Genomic DNA, 27,532 nt, shown 5'->3' on the forward strand with positions numbered 1-27,532 from the left:
AGCTAGAAACCCCTGAATGCGGTGATTGCAATCGATCACCGCAATCAAGGGATTAATTGCCGGAATCAGCGGAAATAAGCCGCTGATCGGCATACAGTGGAGTGTCAGCTGTCAGGGTGCACACTGTCGCCGGGAATTTCGCAGTAACTGTACGTCCCTGTGCCTTAAGACACTGGCCACAGGGGCGTACAGTGCGCCTAGGGGTTAAAGAAACATCTGGCCACAGATTATTTGACCTTAAAAAAATACTGTGAAAAATGGCAATGAAAATGTCACTAAAAATGCAGCAAAATGCTGTGTGAATTCAGCCTAAGGCCTTATTCACACGAACGTGTCCGTTTTGCGCCCAAAAAAAGGCTGCGTTTTGCGCGCACAAAAGTTCAGTGTGGCATCTGTATATGGTGCGTGGCTGCGTGATTTTAGGCATCATTATGACACTGTTTTTATGTTTACAAACATAAAAGCAGGAGGTGCCTTTCTGTTTTCATTCATTTCTTTTACTACTGTAGCGCGAATCACGCGCGGAACCCGGAACTGCTTCCGTGTGCCAAGCGCGATTTGCACGCACACATTTACTTCAATGGGTGTGTGCTGCGCGAAACACAGGCAAGTATAGGACATGTCGTGAGTTTTACGCAGCGGACACATGCTGCGTGAAAATGACGACCTGTCAGAACGGCCCCATTGACTTACATAAGTCCATGCGATGCGCGTGATTTCCATGCGCGTAGTACGGACGTAAAACACGTTCGTCTGAATAAGGCCTAAGGCTAAATGCACACATTGCATAATTTGGTTCAGAAAATCTGCATCAAAACCGCAGATAAACGCAGGCAATTCTGCAGATAAGATCCGGACTTAGGCTGGGTTCCCACGGGTCGGATATGCTGCGTACGAACCTGGCTACGTGGGAACCCGGCCTAAGGGTAGATTCACACAGGGGGAGTACACAGCGTATCTGCCCTAGTGCTTGCAGGGAATTCCACCCAAGAAAATGCACCAAATTGAATGTACACTGCGGAAACCCTGCAATAAAAAAAAAAAGAATCCTATACTTACCATAGCGACGCGACGCATCCCTCCGACGTCCTGACGTCCCTACGTTCTGCAGCCCTGGGATGACGTTTCATTCCATGTTACCGCTGCAGTCCGTATTTTCTGCAGCTGTAAAATGGGATGAAACATCATCCCAGGAGGCAAGTATATGATTTATTTATTTTTGCGGCAGAATTGCAGCTTTTCCGCTACAAAAATCGCAAAACACCTGCTATTTGTTGCAGGTTTTACCTCCCCATTCAATTCAATTGGGAAAATTCGCGACAAAAAAGCAGCGATTACGCAAATACAATTGACATGATGCGGATTAATAAAACGCACCGCAGATCAATTTCTGAGCGTTTTTTTTCGGCTTATCATTTATTAAAATCTCATCCACTCTGCTGTTACTGTACCATGCTGTGGATTTTTCGCACGGAAATAAGTATTTACACTACGTGTGAATTCACCCTTAGGGATCATTCAGACGAGTGGGGCTCTCGTCCGTGTACTGTGCATTGAAACAACGCACAGCACACGGACTCATTGATTTCAATGGGGCTATTCAAACATGCGTGAGTTTTCATGCAGCGAGTGTCCGTTGCGTGAAACTCACTGCATGTCCTATATTGGTTTGTTTTCACGCACCTAGTCGCCTGTTGAAGTCAATGAGTGCGTGAAAACCATGGACAGCACACGGATGAACATCTGTATGCTGTCCGTATCTCACGCATCAATAATATTGAAAAAAAAAAGTGTTGCAAAGTGCATGAAAAACACATGCCACACGTGACGCACACTGATTCAAAAACGTGCAAACCTGTTACGCTCATGTGAATGTAGCCTAAATTGTGCGTTTATTGGTGCGTTTTTAGGTGCATTTTTTACATTTGGATGCGGAAACGGGTGCGATTTTTATGCTGTGGATTTTGGTGCGTTTTTTTTATAAACTTGTCAGATACAATTCTTAGATGAAAACGCAAGATTAAAATATGCACCTCAGGTCAATTTAAGTGCGGAAAAATTCCACAATGTGTTGATGAGACTACTTGAAATCTCATTTACTTTGCTGGTACTGTATTACGCTGCGGATTTGACGCAGGAAAATCTGCGCGGCAAATTCGCTCGTAATACGCATCGTGTGCATTAGGCTTAAGGGAGCTTTGATATAAAGAAATTTAAAAGAATACCTTTGCTTGTTCTAGTTCCTGTTCAGCAATATTCAGAGCCTGTTCCTTCTCTTTCTCAACTTGCTCTGCTAGCTTGTCTATCTCTGTCAGTTCTTTGCAGAGTTGCTCATTTTTTCGAGACAAGATATCAACTTCATTGCTTACAGTCTCTTTATTTTCTGTAAGAAGTAAAATGTGCTGTTCTAGGGTCCGATTTGTGGTCTGCAGTTCATCAATCTAGTGGGTAAAGAGATAAATCAGAACACTTTTATTTATATAATGAACTTATCGGAAATCATCTTTATAGAAAGCGCTTAGTTAACTATGCATACATACAGACACTGCAGAAAATGTTTAATAAGGGAAAACTGGAGCAGTTAACCGTAGCAACCAATTACATTGCTCCTTTCATTTTCCAATCTGCTTTAGAAAAAAAAAAGCTGATATCTGATTGATTGCTCCAGGCATAGACTTAAGGCCCTTTTACACTGGCCAATGATCGGGCAAGTGTTTGTTCATCGGCTGATCGTATCGTTTATGCCGCAAGAAATATTATCGTTGTTGGCAGCACGTCTCCCTGCATAAACAGGGAGACGTGCTGCCAACATGATAGAAATGTACGGGGATGAGCGATCGTAGTAATTATCACTTGTCCCCATACATTACTGATCATAGCTCCTTGTGAAAGGAGCAAAATACCCGAAATCGCCTCTCATTGATTTCAATGGGAGGCGGAGGCGTTTTTTCCCACTCCAGTAGAAGCCCTTGACGTCACTGTCCATAAGGGCAGATTCAGACGAACGTTGCGTTTTTGCGCGCGCAAACAACGCAGTGTTTTGCGCGCGCAAAAACCACTTGACAGCTGCGTGTGTCATCCGTGTATGATGCGCGGCTGCATGATTTTCGCGCAGCCGCCATCATAGAGATGAGGCTAGTCGACGCCCGACACTGTCCAAGGTGCTGAAAGAGCTAACTGATCGGCAGTAACTCTTTCAGCACCCTCGACAGTGAATGCCGAACACAATATCGAGAAACATGTTAAAAAAAAGAAAAAGTTCGTACTTACCGAGAACTTCCCTCCCGGCCGTTGCCTTGGTGACGCGTCCTTCTTGACGCGCCTCTCTTGACATCGGGCCCCACCTCCCTGGATGATGCGGCAGTCCATGTGACCGCTGCAGCCTGTGCTTGGCCTGTGATTGGCTGGAGCTGTCACTTGGACTGAATTGTCATCCCGGGAGGTCAGACTGGAGGAAGAAGCCGGGAGTTATCGGTAAGTCAGAACTTCGTTTTTTTTTTACAGGTTCATGTATATTGGTATCGGAAGTCACTGTCCATGGTGCTGAAACAGTTTAACTCTTTCAGCACCCTGGACAGTGACAATCTCCTGACGTCGCGTACCGGAATTTTTTTTGCCGGGTTCGGCCAAAACGAGTTCGGCCGAACCCGGTGAAGTTTGGTTCGGTTGTCCGGGTTCGCTCATCTCAAAGACACTCCGTTTGGAAACAGGAAAAGCACGTGGTGCTTTTCTGTTTACATTCATCCTTTTGACAGCTGGTGCGCTGCTTCAGTCGTTTCGCACGGAAGCGCTTCCGTGCGACCTGCGTGGTTTTCACGCACCCATTGACTTCAATGGGTGCGTGATGCGCGAAATACGTGGAGATATTGAACTTGTCGCGTTTTGTACGCAGCAAACAAACGCTGCGCAAAAATCACGCACTGTTTGAACTGCCCCATTGACTTCTATAGGGCTGTGCGTGGCGCGCGAAAAAAACGCGGCCTGCATGCACGAAAATCACGCTCGTGTGAATCCCCCCTTAATGGCACAGCGTCAGCAACTGCCATAGAGGGATTCTGCTCCTTCAGGGAGCTACAGTGGCGCTATCTACAGGAAGGGGGTGTTATCTACAAGGGGGTTGTGTGGCAACACCTACAAGGGGGCTGTATGGCACTACCTACAAGGGGCTGTGTGGTACTACCTACAAGGGGGCTGTGTGCCACTACCTACCAGGGGGCTGTGTGCCACTACCTACCAGGGGGCTGCGTGGCCCTACCTACCAGGCGGCTGCGTGGCACTACTTACAAGGGGGCTGCGTGGGACTACCTAACTACCTACAAGGGGGCTATGTGGCGCTACCTATAAGGGACCTGTGTGGCACTACCTACAGGGGGGCTGTGTGGCACTACCTTCAGGGGGCTGTCTGGCGCTACCTACAAGGGGGCAGTGTGGCAATATCTACAGGGGGAATCTGAGTGGCGGGCTGATGGTCATTTTATTGAGAGTGGCGGGCTGATGGTCATTTTACTGTGAGTGGGGAGCTGATGGTCTTCAAGTGGTTTCCACCTCTGACCTCCAATTGAAATAAATAGGAGGCAGAAAATACCTGCGGTGCTCATTTGGAGTGCTTTTTTTGCCTGTGTCTTTTGCAATAGCTTCAACGGCTTGAAAAAAACAAAACGCAAAAAAAAGGTCAAATAATGCTGTCAATTCAAAACCTGCCTCAAAATTCCTGAAGTAATTTTGAGGCAGATTTTTTCTGCCTTACAAAAAACGCTGTGTGAACATACCCTAAGGCTATGTCCACACAGAGATTTTTGCAGGCAGACAATTCTGCTTCTAAATTCTGTTCTGAATTTTGAAGCAGATTTTGATCTTCCTGCACTCCACGAAATATATTTTTGCACGGAGCGCCATCTATTCTAAGGCTGGCCCTGCAGGCAGGTCAAAAGTCTTCAGGAATTTTGAGGCAGGTTTTTCCGCCTGCAAAAAAACTCTGTGTGAAGAGGGCCATATTTACACATTCCTCTCTCTCTTTTGGCTACAAAGGGTGCCTCTCACTCTGGAGAATTCGACAAGTCTGTACATACAGACAGACAGCTTATTCAATTTAACCCCTTCCCTCTTTGGCCACTTTTGACCTTCCTGACAGAGCCTCATTTTTCAAATCTGACATGTTTCACTTTATGTGGTAATAACTCCGGAATGCTTTCACCTATCCAAGCGATTCTGAGATTGTTTTCTCGTGACACATTGGACTTTAAAGAGGCTCTGTCACCAGATTTTGCAACCCCTATCTGCTATTGCAGCAGATAGGCGCTGCAATGTAGATTACAGTAACGTTTTTATTTTTAAAAAACGAGCATTTTTGGCCAAGTTATGACCATTTTCGTATTTATGCAAATGAGGCTTGCAAAAGTACAACTGGGCGTGTTGAAAAGTAAAAGTACAACTGGGCGTGTATTATGTGCGTACATCGGGGAGTGTTTACTACTTTTAATAGCTCGGCGTTCTGAAGAGAAGTATCATCCACTTCTCTTCAGAACGCCCAGCTTCTGGCAGTGCAGATCTGTGACGTCACTCACAGGTCCTGCATCGTGTCGGCACCAGAGGCTACAGTTGATTCTGCAGCAGCATCAGCGTTTGCAGGTAAGTAGCTACATCGATTTACCTGCAAACGCCGATGCTGCTGCAGAATCATCTGTAGCCTCTGGTGCCGACACGATGCAGGACCTGTGAGTGACGTCACAGATCTGCACTGCCAGAAGCTGGGCGTTCTGAAGAGAAGTGGATGATACTTCTCTTCAGAACGCCGAGCTATTAAAAGTAGTAAACACTCCCCGATGTACGCACATAATACACGCCCAGTTGTACTTTTACTTTTAAACACGCCCAGTTGTACTTTTGCAAGCCTCATTTGCATAAATACGAAAATGGTCATAACTTGGCCAAAAATGCTAGTTTTTTAAAAATAAAAACGTTACTGTAATCTACATTGCAGCGCCTATCTGCTGCAATAGCAGATAGGGGTTGCAAAATCTGGTGACAGAGCCTCTTTAAGTTACTGGCAAAATTTGCTCGATATGTTCAGTATTTAATTGTGAAAAACACCAAAATTTTTTCTCAATTTACACAAAACTGTTCCTAATTAACATCCCCCATATGTCTACTTTAGATTGGCATTGTTTTTTGAACATCTTTTTATTTTTCTAGGACGTTACAAGGCTTTGAACTTTAGCAGCAATTTCTCACATTTTTAAGAAAATTTCAAAAGGCTATTTTTACAGAGGCCAGTTCACTTGTGAAGTGGCTTTGAGGGCCTTATATATTAGAAACCCCCAAAAAGTCACCCCATTTTATAAACTTCACCCATCAAAGTATTCAAAACAGCATTTAGAAAATTTCTTAAACCTTTAGACATTTCACAGGATTTACAAATTTCATATTTTTTTGCAGAAATAAATTTTTTATACAATTTGTTTTATAACACAGAAGGTTTTACCAGAGAAATACAACTCAATATTTATTGCCCAGGTTCTGCAGTTTTTGGAAATATCCCACATGTGGCCGTAGCGTGTTACTGGAATGAAGAACGGGCCTCAGAAGCAAAGGAGTACCTAGAGGATTTTGGGGCCTTATTTTTATTAGAATATATTTTAGGCACCATGTCAGGTATGAAGGGCTCTTGCAGTGCCAAAACAGTGACAATCCCCCAAAAGTGACCCCATTTGGGAAACTACACACCTCAAGGAAATTATCTAGGGGTATAGTGAGCATTTTGACCACACAGTTTTTTTACAGAAATTATTGGAAGTAGGCCGTCAAAATGAAAATCTAAATTTTTTCAAAGAAAATGTAGGTTTAGCGATTTTTTTTCTCATTTCCACAAAGGAAAATTTGTAAAGCAATTTCTCCCGAGTAAAACAATACCCCACATGTGGTAATAAACGGCTGTTTGGACACACGGCAGGGCTTAGAAGGGAAAGAGCGCTATTTTGCTTTTGGAGCTCAAATTTAGCAGGAATGGTTTGCGGAGGCCATGTCACATTTACAAAGCCACTGAGGGGTCAAAGCAGTGGAAACCCCCCACAAGTGACTCCATTTTGGAGACTACACCCATTGAGGAAATTATCTAGGGGTATAATGAGCGTTTTGACCCCACAGTTTTTTTGCAGAAATTATTGGAAGTAGGCCCTAAAAATAAAAATCTACATTTTTCAAAGAAAATGTAGGTTTAGCTAATTTTTTCTCATTTCCACAAGGACTGAAGGAGAAAAAGCACTGCAAAATTTGTAAAACAATTTCTCCCGAGTAAAACAATACCCCACATGTGGTAATAACCGGCTGTTTGGACACACGGCAGGGCTTAGAAAGGAAAGCGCTATTTGGCTTTTGGAGATAACATTTAGCAGGAATGGTTTGCGGAGGCCAGGTCGCATTTGCAGAGCCCCTGAGGGGACAAAACAATGAAAACGCCCAAAAAGTGACTCCATTTAGGAAACTACACCTCTTGAGAAATTCATCTAGGGCTGTAGTAAGCATTTTGACCCCACAGATGTTTCATAGAATTTATTAGAATTGGGCAGTGAAAAATAAAACAATCCTTTTTCTTCAATAAGACGTAGCTTTAGCGAAATTTTTTTCATTTTCTCAACAAATAAAGGAATAAGAGAACCCAACATTTGTAAAGCAATTTCTCCCGAGTACGGCAACACCCCATATGTGGTCATAAACTGCTGTTTGGGCACACGGCAGGGCTCAGAAGGGAAGTGTAATGGCAGGAAGGAGGTGAAGGGAACAAGTGAGCCCTAATCTACCCACCGCCCTGTCCCTGCCTACTTGCAATGACCTGCCCTAGGCGACGGGGTACAACTTGGCGGCGGTCCCTACGCTGTCTAAGTGCAAGGGAGTACAAACAGGGAACACGCAAGGGAAGGGGCAGTAGCCCCCGGAACACCGCGAGGAAACGGAGCGGTGAATGGGTAGTCAGGATCAGGATGAAGTGGAGTATACCAACGAGAGCACGGAGCAGGAAGCAAGCCAGGGGCAAAGCAAAGCAGGATAAGCGGAACTGAAGCAAGGCAGAAGCACGGCAGAAGCAGGCTGGAGCAAGGCAGCAGTGGGGCCAGGAATCCAAGAAGAATAACAAGCACTGAGGAAGAGAACACGGCAGGTATAAATGGACAGGGGGCGGAGCTAACTCCGAGTGACCAGGCCGCGATAGGCTCTCCCACTCCTGAGCCTGCCACCCTGGTTGGTGGGAGCCGGTGTCAGTCTAACAGGTCTGGCCTCAGGTGTCGACTGATTAATCCCGGGAGTATACACAGACGTAGTACCTGGCAGATCCTTTACAGGAAGGAGCGCCATTTGGAGTGCAGATGTTGCTGGATTGGTTTCTAGGCGCCTGTGGGCCCAAAACAGTGGAAACCCCGCAGAAGTGACCCAATTTTGGAAACTACACCCCTCAATGCATTTACCTAGGGGTGTAGTAAGCATTTTAACCCTGCAGATATTTTGTAGGAATTAGTGTGCACTCGATGTTGCAGAGTGAAAATGGGATTTTTTTCCATAGATATGCCAATATGTGGTGCCCAGCTTGTGCCACCATAACAAGACAGCTCTCTAATTATTATGCAGTGTTTTCCGGTTTTAGAAACACCCTACATGGGGCACTAATCTTTTGCCTGGACATTCGACCAGGCTCAGGAGTGAAAGCTTACCATGTAAAATTGAGGCCTAATTTGGCGATTTACAAATTATTGGTTCACAACTGCAGAGGCTCAGATGTGAAATAATAAAAAGAAACCCCTGAGAAGTGACCACGTTTGGAAACTACACCCCTCAAGGCATTTATTAAGGGGTGTAGTGAGCATTTTCACCCCACACGTATTTTCCATAAATGATTGCACTGCGGATGGTGCAAATTAAAAATGTATCTTTTTCCCTAGATGTGCCATTTCAGTGACAAATATGTCATGCCCAGCTTATGCCACTGGAGACATACACCCCAAAAATTGTTAAAAGGGTTCTCCCGGGTATGACGATGCCATATATGTGGAAGGAAACTGCTGTTTGGGCACATTGTAGGGTTCAGAGCGGAGGGAGCGCCATTTGGCTTTTGGAGAGCGGATTTTGCTTGGTAGTAGATTTGTTTGATTATTGCTGGTGTTTCCATTTATAATGTGGGGTACATGTAAGCTGGGCCGAGTACATCAGGGGCATAGTCAGGTGGCATAATAATGGGGTAAAAAAACACAATAAAATAATCCATAGATGTGTGTTACGCTGTGACACAATCCTTTCTGCACAGGCCGGTGTTGCACTGATAAATGTCCTTTCTTATCCCCCTTTTGGTCCACACTCGGCACCTCTGCAGTTTGGGGAATTTTGCTGGGAAAGTGTTGTCCTGGTATAATACGTGCACCCTCGCTTCCAGCAGATATGTTTGGGCCCTCCCCTAATTTTAGGTCCTTGATAAAACGCCTCTTGAAACAGAAGAAATGTTCCCCTCGGTCGGCACAACTGCATATTTTTTATTTCCTGACTTATTGGAGCCTTAACTCATTGAATTTTTTCATAGACATAGTGGTATGAGGGCTTTTTTTTGCGGGACGAGCTGTAGTTATTATTGGTACCATTTTGGGGTACATGCGACTTTTTGATCACCTTTTATCCTATTTTTTGGGAGGCCAGGTAAACAAAAAACCGCAATTCTGCCATAGTTTTTTTAGTTTTTTTATACAGCGTTTACCATGCATTATAAACTACAAGTTCACGTTATTCTGTGGATCAGTACGATTCCGGCGATACCTAATTTATAGCACTAAAAAATACTTAAAATTACTCTTGTAAAAAGAATGTATTTTTTCTGTCGCCAAGTTGTGAGAACCATAACTTTTTAATTTTTTTGTCGACGGAGCTGTATGAGGGCTTGTTTTTTGCGAGACACGCTATAGGTTTTATAGGTACCATTTTTGGATACGTGCAAGTTTTTGATCCTTTTTATTCCAATATTTGTAGGCCAAAGTGACCAAAAAACAGAAACTCTGGTATAGCTTTTTACGTTTGTTTTTTTACGCTGTTCACCGCGTGCAATAAATAATATAATATTTTGATACCTCATGTCATTACGGTCGCGGCGATATTAAATACGTATGGTTTATTTTTTTTCAATAATAAAGGACTTGATAAGGGAAAAAGGGCGATTGTGTTTTATTTTATTACTTTAAACTTTTATTGTTTTCAAACTTTTATTTTTTTCAATTTTTTATACTTTTTTTTTACACTTTTTTTTCAAGTCCCACTAGTGGACTTGAAGTTCCAACTGTCTGATGTTTTTTTTCTAATACATTGCACTACCTACGTAGTGCAATGTATTAGATCTGTCAGTTATTCACTGACAGCAAGCCAATTAGGCTTCGCCTCCCGGCGGGGCCTAATCGGCTTCCGTAATGGCAGAGCAGGAGGCCATTGTGCCATAGAAGCAGTCGCCAGTCCTGATTGCTTGTCAGGGCTGGCGATCTGGTAGTAACCGCTACGATGCGGCAATCGCTTTCGATTGCTGCATCGAAGGGGTTAATGGCAGGGATCGGAGCTAGCTCTGGTTCCTGCCATTACAGGTGGATGTCAGCTGTAACATACAGCGGACTTCCACCGCTGATGACGCCGGATCAGCTCCTGAGCCGGCGGCTACGGAAGCCGATCAGGCTCTGCCACCAGGCGGATCTTGACCGGTTTCCGTGCTGGGCCTCCGGTTGGCATTGCAGCCACCGGAACCCTGGCAATTTCATTGCTGGGGTTCCGATGAGATGCAAACAGCTTAAATGTAGCGATTACGTTTGAACGCTGCATTGAAGGGGTTAATGGCGGGGATCGAAGCTAATTTCGGTCCCCGCCATTACAGCCGGATGTCAGCTGTAAGATACAGCTGAAATCCGGCGATTATGGTACCGGCTCAGCTTCTAAGCCGGTGCCAAACATTTGGCGTAAGTATACAACATTTTGCGGGAAGCACTGGCTTTCCATGTCGTATACTTACGACAAATGTCAGGAAGGGGTTAATGGGCAACATGTTATGCTCTAGTTTTTCTGTGGTAGCACTGTAGAGGAATTGAACATTTGCTGATGGGTTCCCCTGCAGATTACAACTTATTGGTGGGGAAAAAGAGACAATTCAACTTTTAGAGAGTGCTCCTTACGTGGTAGGACCCATCAAATGAGAGGTGTGACAGAAAGCATTTAATCAAATGATCTGATTAGTTGCCATGGGTAACACCGCCACTTTTGTCTGTACTAGTTTTCGGTTTTCACAAATGAGGCCTACTATTGTTAAATATTCATATGTGAGCATAATGAAATAATATTGTATAGTTCATTGCAGAACTGTACAATAGAAATAAAACGACAGTATAGAAAACTATCCACATAGTAGTCATTATTAAATAAATTAAAAGGGAGGTACGGATAGGGAAAAGAAAAAAAGGAAAAGGGAGAGTACTTTATATATTTATCTGCAATTTTATAGCTTTATTGCTCATAGCTAGTATTTCACACCAGTATTTTAATAGAATTACCATAATACATACACTATTTGAATGAATGTATTGGTACATTACACCTACAGGAGCTTTTATGACATCGTATTCTAAATCCATAGGCATTAATATGGAGTTGGTCCCCCGCTTTGTAGCTAAAACAGCTTCCACTCTTCTGGGAAGGCTTTCTACAAGACTTGTCAGTGTGTCCGTGCCAATTCAACCAGTACAGGATTTGTCAGGTCGGACACTGATGTTGGATGAGAGGGCCTGGCTCGCAATCTCCGTTTTTAGTTAATCCCAAAGGTGTTCTATGTGGTTGAGGGCAAGGCTCTGTGCGGGCCAGTCAAGTTTTTCCACGCCAAACTCACCCACTATGCCTTTATGGACCTTGCTTTGTGCACTGGGGCACAGTCATGCTGGAACAGAAAAGTGCTGAACCCCGAACTGTTCCCACAAATTTAGAAGCATACAATTGTCCAACATGTCTTGGACTGCTGAAGCATTAAGATTTCCCTTCACTGGAACTAAGGGGAATAGGCCAACCCCTTAAAAACACAATGCAGTTAGGCAGGTAATGTTCTCCTGACATTCACCAAACCCAGACTCATCCATCAGACCGCCAGATAGTGAAGAATGATACATCACTCCACAGAACAGGTTTCTACTACTCCAGAGTCTAGTGGCGGCACCACTCTATCCTACACTTGGCATTGTGCTTGGTGATGTAAGGCTTGATGGCAGCTGCTCGGCCATGGAACTCTATTGAAAAAAGCTCCAAAAACGACCGTAAAAAACACCATGATAACGCAGCGAAAAACGCAGCAAAAAACGTGAGTTGCTCAAAAAACTTCTGAAAATCAGGAGCTGTTTTCCCTTGAAAACAGCTCCGTATTTTCAGACGTTTTTGACTCAGCGTGTGAACATACCCTAACTTTACAGGGCTGAGATGCTGTAGTCCCGCTTTGCAATAATACCACTCAGTTTATCGTGGAATATCTAGAAGGGAAGAAATTTCACCCATTCTTTCACAAATGTTTGCAAAGGCAGACTGCATGGCTAGGTGCGTGATGTTATACACCTGTAGCAATGGGACTGCATGAAAAACACCTGAATTCCATAATCAAGTGGTGTGTCCCAATACTTTTGTCCATATAGTGTTGCTGACATTACTAAGGACAGCATAAAATAGTGGCAGATACGCAGATGTCAGCGTTATAAGTGTTATGTGTAGGTGAGGTGTACTTTTTTGTAATACTAAGGCCTCATGCACACGACCGTAGCCATGTGCATGGCCGTGACTTTCAAATCGTCCGGCAGCGGACTGTCAGCCCGAGCCGCCCGCAAATCGCGGGCCATACACATGGCCGCAGCCATATTTTCAATGAGCCCGGACCGCAGAACAACGCCGTAATAAGGCTTGCCCGTTCTTTCTCCGGTCCAGGCTCCTGGGCCATGCACGGACCAGGGAAAACACGGTTGTGTGCATTGCCCCATAGGAACGAATGGGGCCGCAATTCTCCCGTGGATTTTCGGGGGAATTGCGGCCGCAAAAGCACGATCGTGTGCATGGGGCCTAACATTTTAATCGGATGAGCCTTCGCATCAAGCTGTAAGGAAGGGTCTGACATATTCATGAGGTGCTGATAACTGCGACCTCCCGCCGCTGATTGACAGTTTTCTCCCGATTACTGTGCATAGGGAGAAAACAGTCAAAAGTTGTCCAAAAAAGAACAGAAACTGATTGTAACCTGTCAAAATTGTTGTTGTTAAAACAAGAGGACAAGAAGATGACAGTGACAGTTCTCCACCAGTCTCTGACAAGCTAATTCCAATGTGACAACCAATATAACTGCACCTCCTGTTGTCATTTTTGTAAAAGTGTCCTTCGCAAGTCAGTTATAAAAATGCCAGTATCTCTGTAGGTAAAACATACACAATTACCGAACTTTGGCTGCTGCTCCGAATAGTAGTTTACTGATATACAGCCATTTTTAAGTTTTGGGTGGAAATCCTCTTTATTTACTCATATATATATCTACCTTCTTTACACTTAGCTCATGTAAAACACAATATAATCAGGACAAACAAAAGTCGTTTCTTATGGGTCAACATGCACTACCAAATCTAATAAAAGCTTTAATTGCGGAAAGAAATCAAGGTTTTTAAAAAAAAATAATAGTTACAGTATAGAAATCAATTCAAGGATCCGGCCAGCTAGCAGCAGTAAACTAAACTAACTGAAGTCACTGGTCTCCATGGTGACAAGGGAATCAAGCCTTTCGCAGCAGTTGTCTCCAGTAAAGCAGTAGACTTTATGAATGGCATACCTGACCTGCGGTTCCACTTTCAGCACTAGTATCTTTACCGTGTGAACTTATTTAGTACTATATACGGTGTGTTACAATAGACGCAATTCCTTTTAGTAGAATTGAAACTATTTATCAGTGTTATCAATGTGCAATGGGAGACTCAAGTAAGAAACGCAAATAAAGAAGCTAAATAAAACATTGAAAATGAACTTGAGGTGAATGAGGTGAATACCTTTATCTGCAACTCTGCGATTTTCTTGGATGCTGCGTGAAGTTTACCTGCCATGGCTAGATTATGTGCTGCAGCTAGCACCAGCTCCTGTAGGTGGATGTTTGGAAAGCAGTGCCTGCCCTCCTGCCTCTGCCCGCCTTCCTTTCACAGTGTCCCCTCTCCCGCACTTTTTCTCCCCTTCCCTCCTCAGCCCTTCTCTGTTGTCACAGTAGTAGTTACAGTAAACACATCTATTATACCCCCCACCCACAACCGCTCTACCCTTCCCAGCATATAGTTCAATCTTGATGCAGGCTATACATTTTACTGATAATACATTGCTGCCACCCTGTGTACAACGACACTTGCTGCTGCTGTATAAAATATGTGCAGTACCTCATGGAACTCCACAGAATATTGTAAAACAAATACTTTGGTTAACAGAATATGTTAATCTCTATTGCCTCCATTTATTAAAAAAAAATTCTCACATTTTCAGATGGAAATTGTAATTATATTGTCATTTATTCAGGTGTGATGAGGGGGCTAAGTACAAATGCATTTGTCTATTATTAGAACGAATCTCCATTTCGGAGCTGCTTTAAATCACAGGGTATGTGCACACACACTAATTACGTCCGTAATTGACGGACGTATTTCGGCCGCAAGTACCGGACCGAACACAGTGCAGGGAGCCGGGCTCCTAGCATCATAGTTTTATACGATGCTAGGAGTCCCTGCCTCTCTGCAGGACAACTGTCCCGTACTGTAATCATGTTTTCAGTACGGGACAGTAGTTCCACGGAGAGGCAGGGACTCCTAAGCATCGTACATAAGTATGATGCTAGGAGCCCGGCTCCCTGCACTGTGTTCGGTCCGGGACTTGCGGCCGAAATACGTCCGTCAATTACGGACGTAATTAGTGTGTGTGCACATACCCTAATACTAGAAAATGGCATAATAAGCAATAACTAAATATAATATTGTTTTTGCAATAGTTCCTGTACTGCATTGAACAATTGGGTATTATTGGATTGCTCCTGTCTGTAAAGGAAGATATTTCAATACTATAATTACATTAGGGAATTTCTATTTATACAATTTCCCAATAAAATATTTAAAGTGTTTCCAAACTGGCTCGATATGTACATCTTTGAAGCAAAATAAATCAATATTTGAAGTAATTTCCAACAACTTTTACATTGACTTAAATGAAATTTTATTTTTTATTTTTAAGATACATCTTCTTCGTATCCTGTATACATAGAAGCTGTGTTCTTGCATCAAAGTTGACTTAGGGTATGTTCACACGGCAGCCTCCGTTACGGCTCAAATTATGGAGCTGTTTTCAGGAGAAAACAGCTCCGGAATTTCAGACGTAATGGCATGTGCAGGCGCTTTTTGCTGCGTCCATTACGGACGTAATTGGAGCTGTTTTTCTATGGAGTCAATGGTAAACGGCTCCAATTACGTCTCAAGAAGTGACAGGCACTTCTTTGACGCGGGCGTCTTTTGACAGCGGCGCGTAAAAAAGAATGACCGTCGGCACAGAACATCGTAAAACCCATTCAAATGAATGGGCATATGTTTGCCGACGCTTTGGAGCCATATTTTCTGACGTAATTCGAGGCTAAAACGCCCGAATTACGTCCATAAATAGGGTGTGTGAACCCAGCCTTAGATGTGATTGATATTAGCTGGATCCTGTGTGTCAGAGACACTCAGAACCAGCTTTCACCGGAGCTGTCAGTCCAGCTGACCTGAAGAAATCGTCTTTGACGAAAGGATACATAGAAGCAGTATCTTAAATAGTAAAAAAAACATTTTAATAAAAGTCAGGGCTTATTCAGATGAGCATATTTAGCGTCTGTGTGCTGTCCGTTAAAAAAAAACAACAGACAGAACATGAACCTATGCAATTCAATAGGGCTATTCACACGTTCGTGGTTTTTCACGCAGTGCGTGTCCATTGCGTGAAACTCACTGCATGTCTTATTTTGGTCCGTTTTTGCGGTCCACGTCGCCCATCGAAGTCAATGGATGCGTGAAAAACACTGACAGCACCCGGACGACAAATGTGTGCTGTGCGTGTTTTTTATGCCCCAGTTGCTAAAGAATTGATGAGAAAAAAACAAACAGGAACACTGATGCCACACGGAAAGCACACTGATACCACACGAAACGGAAATTAATGAAATACAGTCAATTTTTTTGCGGATGCAAAACGGACACGCTCGTCTGAATAAGCCCTTAGAAGAATTTTTTTTAAAAAACACTTAAAATATTGATTTATTAAAAAATAAATAAAAAGGTATACATAGCCATTAATCCCTTCCCGAGATTTGACGTATCCATACGCCAAAGTCTGGTAGGGGAAGTATGGAACGGGCTCACGGAGTGAACCCGCTCTATACGTTGCTGGTGTCGGCTGTATGTTACAGCCGACACTTCAGAGTAATGAGCGGGATTGCGCTCGAGCGCGATCCTGCTTGTTTAACTCGTTAAATGCCGCGGTCAATAGCGACCGCAGCATTTAAATCGTTAGAAAGAGGGGGGCGACCCCCTCTAACAGTTTATCGCGCCCCCCGCAATGCAATCGTGGGGTGGCGATGGTTGCTATGGCTGCCTTGGGGCCTAATGAAGGCCCCCAGGTCCGCCATCTTTGTGCTGGTTAGTTCTGGTACTGTATATATGTACTGAGCTTTGTTCTGGTGCTGTATATATGTAATTAGCTTGGTTCTGGTGCTGTATATATGTAATGAGCTTGGTTCTGGTGTTGTATATAGAACTATATTGCTTGTAAAATGTACAAATAGCTTTATGCTCGAGTTACATAAAAATGTTTTTAAAAAAAATTACACCTCATTTATTGGTAGAGAAAACAAACATGGCGAGGGGGAAGGCGGGAAAGAGGTTCGAGGGGGGGAATCTTTGCCCCGAGTGCTGGAGAACCAGCTACGCCTCTGGTTTTGCGGTCCGAAAACCACTGATCCGTTGCAGTCCATTTGTCTGCAATAAACCTTTTGTTGTACATCCGTGTGTCATCAGGAGTCACACATCCGCAACAAAAATATTAATTTCACCAGTTCGTGATTTCGCAAATCTGGACTGTAAAATGACATGTCCTGAGTTTTTGGGGTCTGTATTCGCAGCCCATGCACGTATCCATGAAAACCACGGTCGTGTGCATGGGGCTATAGAAATGAATGGGTGACCATGGTTGTGTGGATGAGGCCTAAGGGATAGGAGGGCCAGGTGTTATTTGTAGTATACAGGTGACATTTCTGGATTGTGAATGAAGGACTGTCATGGGTTGCGCTGTCTCTCTTTTTTTCTCCTCATGCACAGTAAACAATTGTTATTTTTAGCTAAACATTGGAGTGGACACAAAAGAAAGTAGATGCATCAGTCTTTTCTTTACACCTTTACATCCTTTTGGATCCACTTCTGGCTTTAGCTTAAAAAAAAAAAACGGGGCCAAAAACTGTACCAAAACTGTGTGTGTGATTCTGGCTTTATACCTGAATCTTCAGCTTACAAAGGCCCATTTGGCACTCATTGATTTCAGTGGGTGCTGTGAATTAGGGCCAGATTCACACAGTGCAGTTTGAGTAAATTCACACAGGTCATATTTGCTGTGGATTTTAACTGCAGGTTAAATCTGCAGCGAATTACAATGCAAGTAAAGAGATTTTCCAATATGGAATCCAAAAGCTACAGAAATTTTCAGTGTGGGATTTTAACCCCTTGACGTACCATGACATAGCGGCACATCATGGTGCAGGGGGAGAAGTATGGAGCGTACTCACAGGCTGAGCGTGCTTCACTACGCTGTTGGTGTCAGCTATGTTTAACCGCTCACACCCGGGACTAACGGCCAGGAACAGTGATCATGCTGTTCCTGGCTGTTTAACCCCTCAAATGCTGCGGACAATCGCGACCGCAGCATCTGAGGCGTTATAGAGTGGAGGGCGCCCCCCTCCGACAGCTCATCGGCGTCCCCATAACACGATCCAGGGTTGCTAATGGTTGCCATGGCAGCCCAGGGGCCTAATGAAGGCCCCCAGGACTGCCTTCACTTTGCCTCTGCTAAGCCCTGCCTGTGGCATGGCTTAACAGAAGCCTGTAAAAATGACTATACACTACAATACATTATCTAACGATCGCTGGTTTAAGTCCCCTAGTGGGACTAATGAAATGTGTAAAAAAAAAGTTAAATAAAGATTTAGTAGTGAAAAAACAAAAACCTAAATTAAAAGTTCAAAAACTCCCTTTTCCCATTTTTTCGCTAAAGTAATGTAAAAAATAAACAAAATTGGTATCGCTGCATCCGTAAAAGTACGAACTATAACAATATAGCATTATATAATTTTAACCGTGAACGCCGTAAAAAAAATGAAACACCAGAATCGCTGTTTTTTGGTTAAGTTAGCGATCATTTTATTTTATAAAAAGTGATCAAAAACTTGTATGTACCAAAAAATAAGCCCTCATACCGCTCAATTGGGAAGAAATAAAGTTATGGCTTACATAATGTGATGACACAAATCATTTTATTTTCTAACAAGTTTTTTCTATGTAAAACATTAAGAAAACTATATAAATTTCGTATCACCGTAATCGTATTGACTAGCAGAATAAAGTTATATTGTTTTTGACGCACAGTGAAAGACGTAAATACTAAACCCGAAAGAAAATGGAGGAATCACAGTTTTTTCCAATTCCACCCCACATAGAATTTGTTTTCCGTTTCCCAGTACATTATACATTGTGTGCAGTAGAAACTACAACTCTGCACACAAGTTGTACACTGCGCGCTACAGCTCTGCACACAAGTTGTACACTGCGCGCTACAGCTCTGCACACAAGTTGTACACTGCGCGCTACAGCTCTGCACACAAGTTGTACACTACGCGCTACAGCTCTGCACACAAGTTGTACACTGCGCTCTACAGCTCTGCACACTGCGCGCTACAGCTCTGCACACAAGTAGTACACCGCTCTACACACAAGTTGTACACTGCGTTCTACAGCTCTGCACACAAGTTGTACACTGCGCGCTACAGCTCTGCACACAAGTTGTACACTGCGCGCTACAGCTCTGCACACAAGTTGTACACTACGCGCTACAGCTCTGCACACAAGTTGTACACTGCGCTCTACAGCTCTGCACACTGCGCGCTACAGCTCTGCACACAAGTAGTACACCGCTCTACACACAAGTTGTACACTGCGTTCTACAGCTCTGCACACAAGTTGTACACTGCGCGCTACAGCTCTGCACACAAGTTGTACACTGCGCGCTACAGCTCTGCACACAAGTTGTACACTACGCGCTACAGCTCTGCACACAAGTTGTACACTGCGCTCTACAGCTCTGCACACTGCGCGCTACAGCTCTGCACACAAGTAGTACACCGCTCTACACACAAGTTGTACACTGCGTTCTACAGCTCTGCACACAAGTTATACACTGCGCGCTACAGCTCTGCCCACAAGTTATACACTGCCCACAAGTTGTACACTGCGCGCTACAGCTCTGCACACAAGTTGTGTACTGCACGCTACAGCTCTGCACACAAGTTGTACACTGCGCGCTACAGCTCTGCACACAAGTTGTACACTGAGCGCTACAGCTCTGCACACAAGTTGTACACTGCGCGCTACAGCTCTGCACACAAGTTGTACACTGCGCGCTGCACACAAGTTGTACACTGCGCGCTGCAGCTCTGCACACAAGTTGTACACTGCGCGCTACAGCTCTGCACACAAGTTGTACACTGCGCGCTACAGCTCTGCACACAAGTTGTACACTGCGCGATACAGCTCTGCACACAAGTAGTACACTGCGCGCTACAGCTCTGCACACAAGTTGTACACTGCGCTCTACAGCTGTGCACACAAGTTGTACACTGCGCGCTACAGCTCTGCACACAAGTTGTACACTGCGCGCTACAGCTCTGCACACAAGTTGTACACTGCGCGCTACAGCTCTGCACACAAGTTGTACACTGCGCGCTACAGCTCAGCACACAAGTTGTATAGTGCGCGCTGCAGCTCTGCACACAAGTTGTACACTGCGCTCTACAGCTCTGCACACAAGTTGTACACTGCGCGCTACAGCTCTGCACACAAGTTGTACACTGCGCGCTACAGCTCTGCACACAAGTTGTACACTGCGCGCTACAGCTCTGCAGTGTATGTTTGGTGCAATTTATTAAAAGGCATGTGTGTATATAACATGCACATTGCCGAGGTATACAGAGCAAGCAGCGCCGATGTGGTTTTCTAAGGTTCATGAATCACACATATCTATAACCTGAGGACATTTCACATAATCGTCTAAAAGTAAAAACAATCAAGAATATACAACATGAAACTTCTCCAGCAACACAGCCTCGAGCCTGACTCCTCCCATACACGATCACATGGTCATGACATCATCAAAGGTCCTTTACCCCAACTAGGGTCTAACCTTTGCTGTACAGCTTTACCTCAATAGACTATGGGAAGTGATCATGTACAGTAGGACCTCAGCGCGGATGGAGGACAGAATGTGTGAGGTAATTGTGGGAACCTGTGGCGTCCAGTCATATGATAATATAACAAATAATCAGGTGTCCTTCTAATGTACAGCTGTGTGAGGGGAAAAGGAACTTCATGGCAGAGATGGTGCTGCATTTACACGATATATTACTCCGCATGACTACATACACAGAACGCATGGAGCTGTGTAACGTGATCTCCTGTAAAGCAAGCCTGAACTGCCTGTCGTGTTTTACAAGTGATAGGGCATGCTGTCAAAAAACACACTGCGGTCACTACCGCTGTGTGTGAATAGTAATAAAGCATATTTTCTACTGGATTGTCCGGGGAGATCTCCCTTATTCCTGACAGAGCAGGTGAATTCTGCTGACAGCCGCTACTATGTTCCAAGTACAAATAAATCTAATTATAAAATGATTTATCTCCCATATATTTAATGAAAGTAGACACCTGGCACGTCAAAATGCCACTGAGAATTATAACATAGAGATGCCTTCATCCAACTTTGCCACAAAGTGTAATTTTTCATTTAAAAAAAAGCATTCATATTAAAGAGGCTCTGTCACCACATTATAAGTGCCCTATCTCCTACATAAGGCTGGGTTCACACGACCTATTTTCAGACGTAAACGAGGCGTATTAGGCGTCTGAAAATAGGGCTACAATACGTCGGCAAACATCTGCCCATTCATCTGAATGGGTTTGCCGACGTACTGTGCAGACAACCTGTCATTTACGCGTCGTCGTTTGACAGCTGTCAAACGACGACGTGTAAAAATACAGCCTCGTCAAAAGAAGTGCAGGGCAGCTCAAGATTTACGGCTGTCAGAAAAGCCTCGCAAAATGCGAGGAGGAGCATTTACGTCTGAAATGAGGCAGCTGTTTTCTCCTGAAAACAGTCTGTCTTTTCGAACGTAAAAGCCTGCTACCGTGTGCACATACCCTAAGGAGTTCGGCGCTATTATATAGGTGACAGCAGTGCTTTTTATTTAATAAAACGATCTGTTTTCACCACTTTATTAGCGATTTTAGATTTATGCTAATGAGTGTCTTAATGCCCAAGTGGGCGTATTTTTACTTTAGACCAAGTGGGCGTTGTACAGGGTAGTGTATGACGCTGACCAATCAGCCTCATGCACTCCTCTCCATTCATTTACACAGCGCATAGGGATCCTGCTAGATCATTATGTGCTGTCTTATACTTACACATTAACAATACTGAAGTGTTTAGACAGTGAATAGACATTCCACGGGATGTCTTCACAATCTCTGCACTTCGTTACTCTGTCTGTGGTAGTTACAGCAGAGGAAGCGTGATCTCGCGGTAAATGACAGGTTACGAGATTACGCTTCCTCTGCTGTAACTACCACAGACACAGTAACGAAGTGCAGAGATTGTGAAGACATCCCGTGGAATGTCTATTCACTGTCTAAACACTTCAGTATTGTTAATGTGTAAGTATAAGACAGCACATAAGGATCTAGCAGGATCCCTATGCGCTGTGTAAATGAATGGAGAGGAGTGAATGATGCTGATTGGTCAGCGTCATACACTCCTCTGTACAACGCCCACTTGGTCTAAAGTAAAAATACGCCCACTTGGGCATTAAGATACTCATTAGCATAAATCTAAAATCGCTAATAAAGTGGTAAAAATAGATTGTTTTTTTAAAATAAAAAGCATTACTGTCACCAACATTATAGCGCCGATCTTCTTATGTAGGAGACAGGGCACTTATAATGTGGTGACAGAGCCTCTTTAAGGTTTGTGGCTTATAGTGTGACCCAAGAATTAGACACACAACACCTTCTAAAAATAAAAGTTCAAGATGAGCAGACGTCATACATGTCTCTTATGTTTATGTCTATATAAAATACAAATATCTTCACAAAATCCTTGGAATTTAAAGAAACTAAAAATGTAGCTTTAGTTCACACGGCGGATTTTGCGTGGCGGGTCCCTGGCGGAACTATTCCCTTTCGACGGCAGAAAGATTTCTCCCTCAAATTGATATCAATGGAAGATTCGGGTGGAATCCACCCGAAGATCGAGCAGGACGCTTCTTTTTCCCGCTAGCTGAAATAATCATCTAGCGGGGAAAAAGAAGCGTCCGACTCATTAAAATGAATGCGAGGCAGAATTTTGCAGCCAATTCCGCCTGCAAAATTCCTTTGTGTGAACATGCCCTTTAGCTGGAAACGTAACAAAAGTAACAATGTATTAAAAAAATAAACCGGATTATGCATCTTGAAAAGTGAATGTGTCCCCAAATCCTATACATTTCCAGACAGCAGTCACCGGACTATGGCAGCTGTTTAGTTGTGTCCAAGGTCATGCAACTTTGGGACAAATAGAAATGCTTTAAATCTTTTTGTGCATCCAAGCAGGGGCTTAGGTCCTGTTCACATCACCGTTGCCCTTCCGCTGAGGGGTTCCGTCGGGTTAACCCATAAACGGAAAGGCAAACGAAAACCTCCGCTTCCGTTTCCGTCACCATTGAACTCTATGGTGACGGAAACCTAGTGGTTTCCGTCTGTCACCATTGTGACAGGGTTCCGTTCTTTCGGACAGAATGAATAGCGCAGTTGACTGCGCTATTGATTCCGTCAAAACGACGGAACCCTGTCACAACGGTGACAGACGGAAACTGTCAGCATGCCGTGTATAAAAGTACCACGTACATATAGTTCATACAATAGCACACGTGTCTATACATTGTTGCGTGTATTAAAAAACCTAGGAATGTAACAACCTGCCCGAAGTGGCAGCTGCAAACAGCCACAATTTAGACATTGAGTTCTACGACTACGTGGCGGTAAGCACTGTGCCTGCACTGCTTATGGGGAGCTCGGCTAGCACTGGTAACTACTTTGGCAATCCGTATGAGAGTAAGGCCTATTCTTATGATTACATAGGAAAAGAATCTTGAGGCTAACAGTCTAGTTTAATTTAATCTTGGTCTCACAGTAGAAAAAAACAAAACTAATTAAAATTAAGCGGCTGTTCACAAATATAACTTGGCTTCCAATAAAATAAATTAAGTTCTCTGACACTTTAACATTTTCGATCATTGAAGAGGTATCATCGAAAAACCCCTTTCCAAATGCTCTATTAAAGCATATGGGCTTCATTGAGGGGGCGGCTGCTGCTCGTTTCCCCCTTTGAGCAGGCGTTTTCGCGGACCCGACACAACCATGTACTATATAGTCAACCATTTGTTTAAATGAGCACCACGTAATATTACATTTGCCCTGTATTTATTTGAATTCAATGTAAAACAGGAGGAGCAACATAAGGAGATGAAGGGCATATACAGGTAGAAATCACTTTTAATATGTGCCTTTGACAGATATAGTTCTAGAGTTTAAAAAAAAATGGCCACTGTAACTTTTAGATTCAAATCCCGGTATTAACTGGAAAAAAAAAAAGCTTTATAAATTGCACAGTGTGAACAAGGCTCAACTCAAATGATTACAATGTACAAATATGTCCAGTTTTTATTAACAGGAAATATTTACTAATCCTCAATTATTATTTTTTTCCTCCATTGGTTTAGTGAAAAATGTTGTTCAGTCCGTTTACTGTGAAGAGGATTTGTGTACCAGTTTTGTGTCACAGAACGGCTGCCAGATTTGGAAGTTTGGCACGAGAAGGGCTCATTCTTCATTCAGCATCAAACAATGTGTACGAGAATCTGGCCGTGGAAGACTGGATTCATGATCACATGGACTTAGAGCAAAAAAATGTTCTCTTTCTCTGGCGGAATTCTCCAACTGTGGTGATGGGTCGACACCAGAATCCATGGAAAGAATGCAATCTTCATTTGATGAGAGAGAAGGGGATCGGTCTGGCCAGGAGAAGAAGTGGCGGAGGGACTGTATTTCATGATCTGGGAAATATTAACTTAACTTTTTTCACATCTAAAAAAAAATATGATCGAATGGAAAATTTACATTTGGTTATTAGAGCTCTTAAATCATTGCAACCAGATTTGGATGTACAAGCCACAAAGAGATATGATCTCCTGTTAGATGGAAAGTACAAGATATCAGGGACTGCTGCTAAGCTTGGAAGGACTGCTGCGTACCACCACTGCACATTGTTGTGTAGCGCAGATAGCTCGCTCTTACCTTTAGTGCTACAAAGCCCCTATGATGGTATACAAAGTAATGCCACCCCTAGTGTGCCCTCACTGGTCAAAAACCTCTCCCAGGCTTATTCGTCTTTAACTTGTGAAGCTGTCATGGACGCTGTTGCCAAGGAATATAGTTTACGGTATGATGATAAACCATATGTTCAGGTAGTTGACCCTCGAGATGAGACCCTCTTTCCAGGGATAACGCAAAAAAAAAAAGAGTTGTACACTTGGGACTGGATTTATGGAAAAACACCAAAATTTGAGGTTCAGAAAGCCTTTCACATTTTGCATAAGGATCTTGTGGTGGATGTTAATTTAAGTATGTCTATAAAAAATGGTTATATAGAGAGCTGCTGTATGGCACTCCCCAGCCACTGGTTGTCTGAGCAGCAGGGCTATGAGCTGCAGAATAGTTTGGTAGGCAGTAAATTTTGCCCAAGTGAGACCGTTTTCATAGTGACTACTTTACTGAGGACCTGCCCAGACCATGATGAAGTTCATACAAAGTGGAACATGCTATGTGAGAAATTAGTGTCAATCATGTGACGTGATCGTTTTTATCATATAACAGGGTTTTATCCATTTTTGTAAAAAATGTTTTATTTCTTATACATTTTATTACCATTACAAATGTTAGGCAATGTGTTGGAATACACAGGTGGAATTCACAGACTATTCTGTGCTTTGAGGAGACTTACTAGTTGGTATTTACCATATATTATACCTATATTCAAATTAATATTTTATTAATAAAAAGAAAATGTAGATCTATAGATGGAATATGAAAATGGAAAGATTATAACGGTACCACACAGAAGAATCAAAATGGAACTCATTGGCCCATATGTACTAAGAATGGCGTATTTAAAGCGAGTCAAAGTGGAGAAAGTAGTTGAGAAGATTTGTGCCATATTTATTTAAAGGTGCACACCTCTTAATAAATTTGGTGCTTTTCGACCTCTCATACAGGCTAAAAAACTCTTTCTACGTGTGCTATCAGCAGATGATATATGTGCCACACCATTTTCCCTTACATCATGTGTTGCCTAAACTACTTCTCCTTGGACACCATGCCCGCTTTTGTTGTCCCTTTTTAAATTTGAAGAGGAGAAAGTCACAACAAAAGTATTCTGACTGAAAATTAATTGCTGTCATTCTAGATCTGCTGAAATCCAGAGGAGTTTTATGACATGTAGTATTTTTTTTTATTTTTAATAAATGTACAAATGATGTTCTTCCTCTGACCCGGTTTTCTCAGAGTTCCTTCTAGAAAAACTCATACTCTTACACAGATCAGCCGTAACATTAAAACCACCTGCCTAATGTTGTGTAGGCCCCCACATGCCGTCAAAACAGTTCTGACCCGTGGAGGCATGGACTCCGCAATACCTCTGAAGGTGTCCTGTGCTATCTGGCACGAAGACGTTAGCAGCAGATCCTTTAAATCCTGTAAGTTGTGAGGTGGGACATCCATTGGTTGGACTTGTTTTTCCAACTCATCCCACTGATGTTCTATTGGATTGAGATCTGGGATATTTAGAGGCCAAGTAAACACCTTGAACACTCGTGTTCCTCAAACCATTCCTGAACGATTTTGCAGCATCAGGGTGCATTTTTCACTGCCGTTAGGGGTTGTACTTGGTCTGCAACAATGTCAAGGTAGGTGGTATATGTCAATGAAGGCTGGGACACAAAGTTTCCCAGCAGAACATTACGAAGAGCCTCACACTGCCTCTTCTGGCTTGCCTTCCCATAATGCATCCACGAGCCCAGGCCACGTTGTTCCATGATCCAGTTCTGATGCTCATGTACTCATTGTATGCAATTTCAGCGGTCGACGGGTCAGCATGGACAAGCTGCGATGCACTGTGCCTACACCATTCTGTCATAGCCATAGTTAAAGTTTTCAGAAATTCTAGCTACTGTAGCTAACGTCCTTATAACTGATATCCCTTTAATCCAGGCTCTCGTAGAGGTCTTAGCAGCACTTAACCCTTTCCGGCAAAGTTACGTGCCTGGTAGGGATGCACGATGCATCGAAACTTCAATACTGTTTCGATACCGTGCACCCTCAAACGGTTCAATACCGTTAATTCCTGTATTTTGATACTAAGCTGTGCGGCTGCACAGCTTAGCATTGTAACACATGAATGTAGTTAGAGCAGGACTGCGGCTGTGTAATACGATCATTGCCCCGCTCCTGAGTCCTGACAAGTGCGCATGCAGTCAGCATGATGTGATGCGACCAGCACTGCACTAATGAGTGCCGGCACTGAAGACAGAACATGGCGGGTGTACTGCAAAACACCCCCATGTTCTCCGTCTTCAGTGCCTGCACCGCCGCTCATTAGTGCAGCGCCGGTCGCATCACCTCATATGCTGACCGTGCGCGCGCACTTAATGTCAGGAGGGGGGGAATGGATGTATTACACAGCCGCAGTTCCGCTGTAACGGCGGAGATCAGAGAAACCTCTCATCTCTGCCGCTATTCCCTTGAATGCTGCGATCAAAGCTGACCGCAGCATTCAAGGGGTAAATGAGTAGGGGGCTACCCGTTGAATCCCTGTGCAAGGGAAGGCTGTGCAACCAGACTTCCGGTCCCCCGGCAGCACTATAAAAATCGATGAAAATCTCAGAATCAGCGGAACGGGGGACCAGAATGTATGTTAGCGAGTGTACTCACATACTGCAGTTAGTACACTGATAATAATTTTTGGTCTCCGCATAACCGCTTTAAAATATAATCTTTTACATTGAATATTAGGTAGCTGAAGGTTATGTTTACACCATGTTTGGTCACTATGCATACTG

General features: G+C 43.6%; 2 protein-coding genes across 3 annotated transcripts in view; one reads left to right on the top strand and one right to left on the bottom strand.

The window, feature by feature from the left end:
• The window catches only part of TSGA10 (testis specific 10), a 104,298-nt gene extending 86,395 nt beyond the window's left edge, over positions 1-17,903 (bottom strand). Inside the window, exons 1-2 of one of the 2 annotated variants that reach the window (XM_075852622.1) lie at positions 17,793-17,903; positions 2,226-2,441 (exon numbers count right to left, since the gene is read on the bottom strand). In XM_075852622.1, coding sequence (XP_075708737.1) covers positions 2,226-2,441; positions 17,793-17,813 — 237 coding nt within the window. In that variant the 5' untranslated portion in view covers positions 17,814-17,903. Of the gene's footprint in view, positions 1-2,225; positions 2,442-14,057; positions 14,176-17,792 lie in introns of those variants that run through there. The other variant, XM_075852621.1, reaches the window with a different exon arrangement.
• Positions 17,904-20,499: 2,596 nt separating this feature from the next.
• On the top strand, positions 20,500-26,627 carry LIPT1 (lipoyltransferase 1). The gene is made up of 2 exons (XM_075850322.1): positions 20,500-20,599; positions 24,140-26,627. Exon 2 carries the CDS (start codon positions 24,146-24,148, stop codon positions 25,265-25,267), a length of 1,122 nt encoding a protein of 373 aa, XP_075706437.1. The 5' UTR covers positions 20,500-20,599; positions 24,140-24,145; the 3' UTR covers positions 25,268-26,627.
• Positions 26,628-27,532: the final 905 nt, after the last annotated feature.

This window comes from Rhinoderma darwinii, chromosome 2, assembly GCF_050947455.1.
Source record: "Rhinoderma darwinii isolate aRhiDar2 chromosome 2, aRhiDar2.hap1, whole genome shotgun sequence".
Taxonomy (NCBI): Eukaryota; Metazoa; Chordata; class Amphibia; order Anura; family Rhinodermatidae; genus Rhinoderma; species Rhinoderma darwinii.

What these genes read in the sequence shown, in the direction of transcription:
- LIPT1 (XM_075850322.1), top strand. Translation starts at nt 24,146, where the DNA reads ATGTTGTTCAGTCCGTTTACTGTGAAGAGGATTTGTGTACCAGTTTTG.